Source organism: Gobio gobio (genome assembly GCF_949357685.1).
Source record: "Gobio gobio genome assembly, chromosome: 9".
In the NCBI taxonomy this organism is placed as follows: domain Eukaryota; kingdom Metazoa; phylum Chordata; class Actinopteri; order Cypriniformes; family Gobionidae; genus Gobio; species Gobio gobio.
The window spans coordinates 47351088-47364253 of record NC_137115.1 but is presented as its reverse complement, the minus strand read 5'-3'; the positions used below and the strand labels follow the sequence as shown (position 1 = coordinate 47364253).

Genomic DNA, 13166 nt, shown 5'->3' with positions numbered 1-13166 from the left:
CGAATTTATTTGCTTTCAACGTTATGTTTTAATCGTCCTTTGTCTGGTGACGCAGTACGAATTTATGCATGTGGCTCTGTGAATGTATTGCCTTGAAATGCCATCGACACATGGATATTTGACAACGAATAGAGTCGAGCAGGTGTCATTTCAATTCCGATGCCTTTTAACTTTAGTAATACTGTAAATATGTATTTATTTTCAATTTTCCGAGCCCAACTTGACTGTTTCAATGCAACGCAACGGACTTTTTTTCTTTTGATGGTTCATCCAACTTTAAACTTTTGACAGTTTATACCTGGACAAAAGATCATCATTAACAAATCCCAAGACAAAATCATGATGAAGAATAAAAGTAAAAAGCAGGAAGATGAAGGCTCAACTCAAAGCAATGCTTCCAGGTACGATCTTTCATATTTTTTCCTCTCTTTTTTTAACATGTGTCTTGATTGTTTACCTTTACAAGCATGGTTGATCACCTGTGCAGAAGTTTTTACCACAATGTCTGTAAATTTAGATGGGTTTCATATCGTTGACCTTGGGGTAGATGTATAGCCACACCCTGATTTTGCTAGTATTTCTAAAAGTGAATACAAGGCCTATGGGCCTTTACCAAAATTTATACTCAAGATGCACAGTTTTATACAGATTTGAGCAGTGATTACTGTAATATTATTTTCCCTTTTAAAGTCATAGTGTGAAATGACCTTGTCTGATTAGTAGTATGTGCTGCAATGCACCACTATGTAAGGTTAATGACATTTTAAACACTTTTACTTTAACATTATATGACAGCTTAGCATTTGATAGATGTAAATTGATGTTGCAGTCCTTGTATGCACAACCTGTTAAGTCTGATTTCCTGAAATATTTTAATTTCACTCGAATACAATGTTTAAAGCAATTTAATTTTGTCCAAAGTAAAGAGTATTATTTTGCATTTGCATATGTTGTACATACTTTGAATTATTTTCTTTGTTTCATTATTAATAGCAAACAAAACTATCACTTTTGTTTATTTAATGTGCAATTGTGTTTTTTCTTCCCTCCTAACTGTCCTGACAAGCTGTTGCTTAATATAGGAAGTTTTAATCACTTTTATGTGTTTTAAATGTTTTATTAAAAAAAACAAATACAGTTGTGCCTGATCCTAAAGTTTCATTTGGGGGGTCACACATGGGAATTAAAATGTGTCCTATGCTTTAAGGTCTTAATTGTTTATGGGGTAAACATTTATAATTTCCTAATGTCACTGGGTTTATTACCTCATGTAAATATTAATAAAGTACTAGCTCAGCACAGCAATCATGTATTTTAATACACACACCTTTTGAAATAATTTACTGTTGCATTGGACCTCATTAAAAAAATATTTTAGCATCTAGTCCCCTTTTTTATTTTATAAAGAGTATTTTTGTTTTAGCATTGCCTATGACTAAAATTGTTTTCCATATATGTTCCATTATAACATGCATCCAAACCAAGGATGTCTTATCCTGATTGGAAGATGCAACGCAAATTAATATGGTTATTACACTCAAAGTTACTTTTATTTAAGTAGGAAAACTGGAACTAATCGAGTTGTAAATAATGTCATTGGGTTCATATTAACAGTAATTTCTCTTTTTACAGAAATGTGTTTATATATGCATTATTTTAGGCTAACAATTCCTTAATATTATAAAATGATTAGGGAACATCAAATGCCATTTTTCAAAGGTTTGTTTTGTTTATCCAGGGAAATATCAAATAATGCAACAATAGAATAGAATTGGAAGATTTAATGATCACTTATTCAGTTTCAAAGCCTCACAATATGCGGTAAGTCACGTAATTGTAACGTATTCACTTGGCTATAATTGCCATTTGAAATGGACATTGACAGTTAAACACTGGCGCACAGCTTTTTTTTTTTTTTTTAAGTAGCCTATATTTTTTAACTTTTACCAACACAAGACCTCATCAGTGGGGCTTTTACCCTGTTACAAAGTGGTCATCATATCAGCCTAAAAAACAATAGCACATGATGTGTTGATGTTGTATTTAGTGCTTATGACCGGGTCTGTCATTATTTTCATGGTCGTTTGTCAAGAATTTCCATCTGAATTGATGACACAGCTTTGAGGCCCCTGCATATGTTCCAGACACCAGTGTCTAAATCGAAAAACCCCCTCAAATGTATGTTATCTTTTTACAATTACACACAGCAGTTTTATGTAACACTGTTTATGTGATCATGCATTTGCAAATGAACATATGTTGATTTTTACAGTTGACAAATCATTTCTAAAGTGTTAAAGATGCTTGTGAGAGCCTAAATGAATTCATTATCCTCAGAAGCATGTCTTCACTGTTGTTTAGCCGTGGCAGCCATTTTCTAAATATTGCTAAAGAAGCAAGAGCTGGAAAAAGATGCCAGACGTCCTATTTTTCCTATATTATAGCCAATATACTTTATTTGAGATGTTCATATGGCTTAGTGCTACATGAAAAAAGCACTGCTTTGTTTCATCACAGTATGAGACTGGTTTCATTAAATGGCTGAAAGTCCTCAAAGTCACAAAATGGCTCTTGCTTTGTGCTGCAGAGCTTGTATTAGTTGCTGCATTACATAAATGCTTCTTGGAACTACAGGAAGCGGAAGCAGGAAGTCTTTTGGAGGTCACATGACTTCATACTGAGTTTTCATTGGACCTTCAGTTGGCTAGCGATAAGCAGCCAATCAGAATTCAGTTGAGAGGTTAGGCCCTCCCATATATGACGTCATCAGCCATATAAGGACAGTCTGGCTGGTACGGCTGCTTTGTCAGCAGCTGTTTCTCCTCAAGCACATGATGGGGGTGGTGGTTGTTTCTAGCAGTGCATTCCATCAAAGGACTCAATGTGCTAGCGCTCGTGTTCAGATCTGCGTTGTGGTCTCCCATGAATGCCGTCGTGTCAGATTAAATGAGCATTACCGAGACACTAACATGCGGTTTTAGGAGTACATGTTGAGTAGATTTCACATTATAGTGTCTTTAGCTCATTTTTAAACTATGTAAGGAAGATATACATGCTCTTTTGAGCTATACATTTATAGTAAGGGGGTGGGCTTATTTCAGACAGAAGCCATTGCGCTTAATTTTATACTCAAAGGGCAAAGTGACCACACAAAATGACCTGCAAGATGGTGCACTATATCATATACTTTCACATTTCATAAAGGATATTTTTGAAATAGCAGTTTTATTTGTTTACATTTTTAGTAAACCAGATTGTATGCAAATGTCTCATCACATATGAAAAATTAAATGAATCATTAAAATTCTGCAGGTGTTGTCTGTCTGTCATTAAAGTAGCTTGAATGGTAAAACTTCACAATAAGGTTTCATTGGTTACCTGGATTAGTTGACATAAACTAACCATGAACAATACTTCTACAGTATTCATCTTAGTTCATGTTAAGTTCAACATTTACTAACACAATTTGTTAACATTAGTTAATGCACTGTAAACTAACATGAACCTACAATGAACAGCTGTATTTTTAATAACCAACATTAACATTAAAAAACGCTGTAAAAAATATTGCTCATTGTTAGTGCATGTTCTCTAATGCTTTAACTAAAGTTTACAAATGAGACCTTTTTGTAAAGTGTTACTGCATATATACATATATATATATTTTTTTTTAAACAAGTGATGTTAATTCCAGCTAAATGCAGAAACATTTCCCATGCTGCTACATTTATATTATATTGGATTTTCTCTTTCCCAGTTTCCAAATCCTTAAAATGCTATTGTTTACAATGACAATGACAAAGACACAGAATGGTTGAAGACATTTCACTTGGAGGACTTTTATTGTTGTTTACTAATTGGAGTTTACTTAAAATATATATATATATATATATATATATATATATATATATATATATATATATTTTGTTGAAAAGCCTGATGTTTAAAGGGTTAGTTCACCCAAAAGTGACAATTGTCGTCATTTACTCACCCTCATGTTGTTCCAAACCTGTATACATTTCTTTGTTCTGCTGGACACAAAAGAAGATATTTTGAATAATTTCGGTAATGGAATAAAATATTATGGAACAACTTAAGGGTAAGTGTTGACAGAATTGTCATTTTTGGGTGAACTATACCTTTAAGTCAGATAATTAAGGGATTTAGAAATATAAAGTTCAAATAAATTTACAAATGTACCTATTGACAATTCACAAGATATGAGATTTTTTTTTCTTGCAATAATGTCTTGAGATTTCCGATTAAATGTATAAACATGATTTCTACTGTACTGTTCAGAACCACTCGATGTTTGCATTGCTTCTCAACGTGCACATCTTGACTTTAATGTTATAGCAATTCAGCATCAGAGGAGTCTAACCGCTCTGGATCAGAGTCTGGGAGTCAGTCGGAGAGCGAGCAGGGAAGTGAAAGAGCTCGTTCCCGGCATTCCGAGTCCAACAGCACCTCCGATTCCGAGAGCCACTTCGAGTCGGGGAGTGAATCCACCGGGTCCAAATCCCGTCAGACCTCAGCACAGGTCAAAGACAAACCAGTCAGGAAGAAAGACAACCTGGCAGACGTGAAGAAGGTACAAAAACAGGCCAGTCTGAAGAGGAGAAATCCTGAATTATTCCCATTGGATTTAATCTTGGAGGCTTTAATTTAGCGGGTGATTAATTGCTTTATCATTTCAAATTAATTGTATTCCTAATCATCATAGATGTGGGAGGAACATCCAGATATTTATGGTGTTCGAAGATCCAGTCGCAGCAGACAAGAGCCTGCCCGCCTCAACATCGGAGCTGAGGTAGGCTGGCTGTGCAAAAAAATAATCCAACACTGACCTCTGGTGGTCTGTCACATTCTCAGTTGGCATTTGCAGTATGTTGACATGTTCTGCTTCTTGGACCAAAGTAATCACCGACATAGATACTTACTAAAGCATAAATATTTATGTTTGGCCCTGGACTCAGAACTGATCAGGCTTGGCAGCCCAAGTAGTGTAAACATTCCCTGTGTGTTGAAAGGTTTGTTACCTTGATGAATCTGAAACATGACATTTTCATGCTTTTTGATCTAGTGTCATTTATTCAAAATGGATTTTCATGGGTTTCTAGGGCAGCAGTGATTCAGAGGGGGAAAGTCCCAAAAGAAAAAGCTCACGACAGAAAAAGAAAGAGTAAGTGTACAGAAAGTATTAAATTAGGTCTCCCACCCACCTTTTTCCATAATTCACTGTTACCATATTTCTGTTATCATAATTGTCTCCATATATAACATATAGTATGTAATATTTGGACTCACCCATAGTTGTGCATGTAAATGTCCTTTAAGCTCATTGTTTATATTCATATTGTATTGTTCATATTCAAAAGTATTTGATATCATTATTAAGATATTTTGTTTTTGTAGTGCAACGATATTCATACATTTTAAGCATGGCTAATAACAAGTAAAATATAAAAGTCAGTGAATGCAAACTTTTGATTTAAAAAAAAAAATCATACATTCATTCTGGGTTTTTTTTTTCTTTAATACTTTTATTCAGCAAGGATGCATACAATTGATCAAAAATGACAGTGAAGACATTTATAATGTTGCAAAATATTTCTATTTCAAATAAATTCTGTTTCTTTCTATTCATCAAAGAATCCTGAAGAAAAAAAACAGTTTTCGACATTGATAATTATAATAGAGCACCAAAGCTGCATATTAAAATGATTTCTGAAGGATCATCTGACACTGAATTAATGAAGTAATTCAGCTTTGCCATGACAGAAATCACATTTTAAAATATAATCAGATAGAATATCTGAGTTATTTTAAATTGTAATATTTTTTCACAATATTACTGTTTTACTGTGTTTTTGATCATAATAAATGCAGCCTTGGTAAGCATTGGAGATTTCTTTCAAAAGCATAAACAAATCTTTTAAATGCTGGTGTATATGGGCCGACTCGTCTCTCCTAGCATATTAGATTGCCTGCGTGGTGGGTAATAAGTGGAACCGGCTGGCTTGCAGCTTTATGGTAGGGTAGCAGTTACAGCTATTAGACGTCCAATAGATGAACCTGTGGTATTTCTGTGTTGAAAGAAATACCTGGAAAGATGATGACTCAAAAGACGAAGAGGATGTTGAGGAAGAGGCCAGCAGTTCAGAGAGTGAGCAGGAAGAGAGAAAAGTTAGATCCAGACGACTTCCTGCTAGAAGGTAAGGGTGTAGCGAAGCCTGGCCTTCAGACAGCGCATCGTGAATTATTAAGTGAGCTGTCTTATTAAATAAAAATGATGATTCATGGGCTCATTTCTAATTGCTATGTTTGCGCTAAAATTGGTGATGTGATTGTTACTCTAACAATTTAGGATACCTGTGCTGATTTATGATAAAGCATATATCCTATTTCTGGCAAAATATTTAATAATTGATTAATGCGTGTAATATATGAGCAATTAGCACTGCTTTATTGTCTGACAGCTGTCTCAAGGCTATTGGCTCATGAGTCAGGCTTGTAGGCGTGGAAATGAATCGATACACTAGCAAACACATCGGGGACGCGGAACGAAAGGCAAAAAGCCTAGTATGCTGAATGAGTGCATTTAAATGTGTGTGCGCTCTTCTCTTCCCAGACCACAGACCAAATCATCTGCTGGCAAACAGCAGTCGCAAAAGGGACGGAAACAGAGGAAGCAGGAATCCTCAGATGAAGATGATGACGATGATGATGACGATGAGGATGAGGAGGATACCCCAAAAAGACAAACAAGGCGGCGAGCAGCCACTAAAGTCAGGTCTGGATTGTTCTTACCAAGAAGTGTATGTAGATTGCATGTATGGGAGATGCCATACTTCTGTCAGATATAATCAAAAATACATTAGGTTTTTTTATTGTATGCATGACATGCACTTTCAATTGATTAATTTTTGATATTTTTGGGTGGTGGGGTAAAATACTAGTGATGTAACAAATATCAAAATCTCACAATACGATAATACCTCGGTATAAAGTCCACGGGATGATATTAAGTGCGATATTTAACTAAATAAAAAAAGTGCCTTAAGTGTTTATTAAACAATTGATTTAGATCCGATACGTATGTTTAACAAAATTAAACCTTTTCAGTTCTAATCACAAGAAAGTGTATCAAAATGACTATTCACAAACTGTAAATGGTTAGTTTGTGCAAAAATTAAAATTCTCTCTTCATTTACTCCCTCCCTCTCATGTTGTTCTCGCACATCACGCAATCGTTTTAATGTCCGTGTTTACTACAGTATGCACGTTGTTTTAAATTTGTTCGTCATATAAAGCAATCATGTCTCTTCAGAAGATTTGGATTTGGATTAGACCGCTCGATTGATTATTTTTACGATGCCATATGCCATTTATTTTTTATTTTTTTTAGATCTTTTAAGTTTTAGGGGAATTAACTTTAATTTTGGAGGGACAGAAATCTCTCATAAAAATATCTTCATTTGTATTTGAAAAATCAACGAAAATCTCATAGGTTTGAAACTACATGAGGGTGAGTAGATGACAGAATTACATTTTTGGGGGGATTTATACTTTATAAATACAGTAAGCTGAGTCTTGGAAAAAAACTAACTTCATCGCGAGTCATTCCGTTTAAATCAACGTTATATATTGTCACATTTTTATATCGCAAGATCTCGATATACGATGAATCGTTACAGCCCTATAAAATACTTTTCTATAGTTTTGCCTTTTTAAAAATATATTTGAAAATAATAAATAAAATGTATACACTTGCATGTATTCAAAATGTCTTTTTTAAACTTATCCCTATGCAGCCTACTGTATCATATTTCTAAGGCCTCTAAATTATCAACGTGATCAAAACTTTGCTAAAGAGCCTGTTTGTATCTACTACATTGTCTTATGTCATCTGTTTATACTAATTCATGCTTTGTAGCAAGTAAAAGGCCTTTTAGTATAATTATAAAAACAGGTTGTGGTACGTGTGTCTTGTTGCTGTGAAATCTCTGTTGACTTTTGAAAAAGTAAATGTAAGAATATATTGTTTGCAATATTTCAAGATGAAAATAATGTCATTTATTCCTCACCCTTCCTCATGCTGTTCCACACCCGTAAGACCATCTTCGGAACACAAATTAAGATATTTTTGTTGAAATCCGATGGCTCAGTGAGGCCTGCCTAGCCAGACATTTCCTCTCTCAAGATCCATTAATGTACTAAAAACATATTTAAATCAGTTCATTTGAGTACAGAGGTTCAATATTTATATTATAAAGCGACGAGAATATTTTTGATGCGCCAAAAAACCCCGAAATAACGACTTGATTCGGATCGTGTGTCAAACCGCCAAACTGCTGAAATCGCGTGACTTTGGCCCTCCGAATCATGATTCAACACGCCGATTCATAACGCTCTGAAGCTTAATGAAGCAGTGTTTTGAAATCGGCCATCACTATATAAGTCGTTATTTAGTTTTATTGGCGCACCAAAAATATTCTTGTCGCTTTATAATATTAATATTGAACCACTGTACTTACATGAACTGATTTAAATATGTTTTTAGTACATTAATGGATCTTGAGAGAGAAATGTCATTGCTCTCTATGCAGGCCTCACTGAGCCTTCGGATTTCAACAAAAATATCTTAATTTGTGTTCTGGAGATGAACAGAGGTCTTATGGGTGTGGAACAGCATGAGGGTGAGTAATAAATTACATTATTTTAATTTCATTATTTTTTTGGGTGAACTAACCCTTTAAAGCCGATTATTTCCTTCAGCTGAGACACTTCAGATGCCAACTGTTCGCCATGATGTTTTTGAATTGCTTGAAATATGTCTGACACAGTCTGAAAATATAGGCTACATACAATTAGAATGAGAACATTATAATTATGTGCTTGGGACTTCAATGATGGATTTTAATGGTGAGACTTTTGTTTTTGTAATTAGACTCTCAAAAATTGTATAAACATTTTATTTAGATTTATTGGCCTTTATATTGGTTATCGGCTTTCAAATATAAAGAATTATTAGTATCGGCCAAAATTTTGGTCGGGCCTGGGCAAAAGTGAGCGGGCACTTTCACGCAGGGGGGGGTCACTATCACTGTCAACATAAACCAAAACTCTAGCTACAACCTGTCCACATACAAAACACGAGCAGCGGTTACAACAAACGTTAGACACTTTATTTCCACTTTTCAAATATTTTCTTAATTTTTAAATGAAAATAAACACCTTTCCGATCTGATATGTAATGGGAAAAGGAAGTACAGATAGCTCGGCAAAAGGCGGATTCGAACCTCAGGTCAAATTGTGTCAAAACTTAGTGCCACGCACCTTACCCCTACACAATCATGACTGTCAAATACTGATGGCGTGTTCGCGGCTTTACAGAATGTACGCGCGCTTGGAATTGAAAAGTCTTAACGTTACTTGTGGCCTGATGGATGGGTTCTCTCCCGCGTTAATCCTTTTTATAGAATTATGCATCGCTGCTGTTTATCTATCACACAACTGCAATTTATAGGCTAAGTGAACAGGTGAACACACTTCATGAACTCACAGGCGCGAGCCGCGTGACATACATGAGACAGCCTGACACCTAATTGCCTAACACAGCTGTCAATCAAACTCATCAAGCATTATGCAAAAACCATAGACTGTAAAAAAAAGTACATTTTATTTATTTTAGTATTTGAGATGCTATAAAATTTTTGTAATTACATTAAAATAATTTAAACAACTGTTATTTAACAAATATTATTATATTTGTATAACAAACTGGGGGGGCCTAGTCATCATAGTGGGCGGGCCTGTGCCCGTCAGGCCCGCCCGCTGGCTACGCCCCTGATCCCTAGTCAAAATGTATCAAATATTATTCATCAGGCTTTTGAGGAACCTTTATTACATCTCTCAACCATCTCTCACACACACAAAAACTACAGAGCTTTGATCATAATAATAGTATTTAAATATCATCTTATTAAGACCTATTATTGGGAGATATAGAGTGACAACTGATATTTATCTGCATTTTATTTATAAAATATTTTGCTACTCCTTGAGCAACAAAAACTACCTATTTTTTTAACACCACATGACATTTTTAGAGTCAATAAATTGAAACTTTTCTTTCATGGTATAGTTAAAACAAAACATACAAAACTAGCATGGATTCAGAGCACACCCCATTTCTTTATCATTGATAAAGATTCTTATTTGTGATTGACCCATACAGTATTATGACTATGTCAAATAGTAATGATGAAGCATGTGTTGCAGTTACAAGGAGGACCAGAATGATTTCGAGACGGACTCTGATGACCTTATCGAAATGGAAGGAGCCGAGGAGCAACAGGATGATGACAGTGAGACCATCGAGAAGGTCGTTGATACCAGGATTGGCAAGAAAGGAGGTAAAGGTTTTTCTCTTCGGACTTAATATTCAGTGATACACACCGCAGTTGTGTGTTATTTATTGAAACCCTTCATTCTTTTCTCATCCTTGTTAACAGCTACTGGACCATCCACAACCCACTATGCTATTGAGGAAAATGGGGACCCTGGAGCAGACTTTGACCCTGAGAAAGAGGAAGGGGAAACTCAGTTCCTCGTCAAGTGGAAAGGCTGGTCCTACATCCACAACACCTGGGAGAGTGTGGATTCCCTCACTGAGCAGAAAGTCAAAGGGATTAAGAAGCTGGAAAACTTCAAGAAGAAAAACGATGAGCTTAATTCTTGGTTAGTGCTCACAAAGATGCCATATTTCCGTTTTTATATGATCTCTAGAAGAAACTGGCATCTTAAAGCATGAATGCCATTTTTACAGACCTGAATCTGACAGCAAACGTGTACATTACAATTACATTTTTTAGGTTGAGGAAAGCATCACCTGAGGATTTAGAATATTACAATTGCCAGCAAGAACTAACCAATGACCTGAGCAAGCAATTCCAGATATTAGAGAGAGTGATTGGTAAGTTCTGACTTGGTCACCATGAAATCAAAATTGACAATTCTCTGTAATATGGAATATTGCAATGTTTAGTATTAATGATTTATCCATGCACATCATTATTATATTTAAAATGTATGTGCCCTTGTAATCTTTGATCAAAATAACTTCCCTTCCTTCTTGCAACAACGTTTCTTCTCTGATGACGTGTTTACTGGCGTGAGGGCGGGACAACCTGTCAATCACATGAAATCACAGCAGTAGCAAACCACAACCAATGACACAATCAAGTCCCGCCCTACATTTTTCCTTGTTCGAGAAGCTGTTTTATTCAAATATACGTCACAATAGGGAAGAAAAACGATTGCAACTTCCGTCAATGCCTACTTTAATGAGACAATCTTACAGTGCTTTTCAAAAGTTTGGGGTTATTTTAATGCTTTTGGAATAAGTCTCTGATTCTCACCAAGGCTGCATTTATTTGATCAAAAAGGCAGTAAAACAGCCACCCTGCAAATAATGAAGTTGCTCCCGATCACAATACAAATTACATTCAAAACAGTTCAATGAACACAATTTAAACACGAAAGATTTTATTGTGCAAAAAACGAATGAATAGGCTACTAGATGTTTTACACAAACTAAACCAATGATATTCAAATGGCGGACCGTGGAACGCATCTGGACCTCGGCATGTTTCCATCCGGACCGCAAGACAGAATGATAGCACCATTTTCCTGTTTCTAGTTGAAGTGAGCAGAGCGTCAAAATAGCGGTGCGGACCACACCACTCAGGATCACAAGCACTCAGAATCATTTGTGGTAATGATATTTCAGCACTAGGGATGGGCGATATGGACTTAAAAATGTATCCCGATATTTTCTAGTATTTATTGCGATAACGATATCAATGACGATAAATGTATTATCATTCCCCATGTTTTTGGATACAAGTGAAAGCTGCATGCATTCTTGCGAGTTTCAGAAAAACAATGATCTAAAGTAAAACGTACATGTCATCAAATAGGCTCCTATAATACATAAAAATTATTAATTAAATATAATATAATATATATATATATTAAATTAATAATTTTTTTATGTAAAATTCCACACCAGCCTTTTCAGAAATGGAAAAGTTGCAGATATACTTGTCTTCTGTAAAGGTGCAGGTAATGTTTAAATAGTGCAACTGTGCTGAAAAACATCACACAATACAAACAATAATAATTTTGAAATCAATGACAAGTTTTACATGTAAACCGATTCTGTATTTATTCATACATGGTGCAAACAGTGGTAAAAATAGCAGAAACAGCTAAAGTAATTATCCCAAAAATGTCTTCAGATTACAAAAAAGTTGAAAATAATGATTTAATGATAGAACTTCAGTAATTTGAGTTGATAAGATAATAATACCACGAATTCTTCTACTAATAAAAATAAACTGCACTAAGGAATAATGAGCTTCTGGGTTCATGAATATTAATCACGTTGTCAGCGCTCATTCGAACTGATTTGCTGAAATCAAAACAGGCCCCGTAATAGGTGCACGCCAGCCAATGAGATTCCCGTTTGTGCATTCGTTTCTTCCTGTTCACGAAAGGCTGAATAATTCCAAATAAACGGCATTATTTTACAGGAAAATACAACAAAGGATATTGTTTACATGTAGCACGTCAATTCTGTGTGGTATAAGACTCTCTCGCTCTCTCTTTGAGTGTGTGTGAAACACTGAGCACTCTCAGTCGCGCGCCTTACACTAGTGTTTAATATGCGTCAAATACTGCGCATTCATTGAGATGAACTGAAATAGTGTGCTTTACCGATCGATTGAGAAAGAGCGAATCTCTTAAGCGCTCAGTCCAAGTGCTCAGCGAGTGAAAATACATCTGTATGTACAGGTTCAGATTACCCTCAGGTGCCCCTCGTTTAGCTATGAACTCTTCCGCAGCTTCCGCCATAGTTGTTTTCGCTCTGCACGTGAGATGCGGATTCAGTGCCGCCACTCCCATTGCGCGGGCACCTTAGGGCACTGAGTGCTGCGGGGGCACCACAAGAAAATTCTATACAAAGTGACGAACGCAGCCACCGCGGCCATCATAAAGTAAACGCTTTAAGCATCAAGAGATGGCCAGCGGCGGCACTGTGCGGATGGGTTGCGCTATCAACTAGGCTTTATCGTTATTATCGCGGGAAGTCAAATTCT

The 13166-nt window shown here is 35.7% G+C and overlaps 1 protein-coding gene across 5 annotated transcripts in view; it reads left to right on the top strand.

Annotated features, from left to right (window-relative positions):
- The window catches only part of chd2 (chromodomain helicase DNA binding protein 2), a 36244-nt gene that overhangs the window by 719 nt on the left and 22359 nt on the right, over positions 1-13166 (top strand). Inside the window, exons 2-11 of one of the 5 annotated variants that reach the window (XM_079825598.1) lie at positions 292-401; positions 2093-2178; positions 4357-4591; positions 4724-4810; positions 5121-5182; positions 6099-6215; positions 6632-6793; positions 10285-10418; positions 10518-10743; positions 10878-10978. In XM_079825598.1, the coding sequence (XP_079681724.1) occupies positions 4724-4810; positions 5121-5182; positions 6099-6215; positions 6632-6793; positions 10285-10418; positions 10518-10743; positions 10878-10978 (889 nt within the window). In that variant the 5' untranslated portion in view covers positions 292-401; positions 2093-2178; positions 4357-4591. Of the gene's footprint in view, positions 1-220; positions 402-2092; positions 2179-4356; positions 4592-4723; positions 4811-5120; positions 5183-6098; positions 6216-6631; positions 6794-10284; positions 10419-10517; positions 10744-10877; positions 10979-13166 lie in introns of those variants that run through there. The other 4 variants (XM_079825595.1, XM_079825599.1, XM_079825596.1 and 1 more) reach the window with 4 other exon arrangements.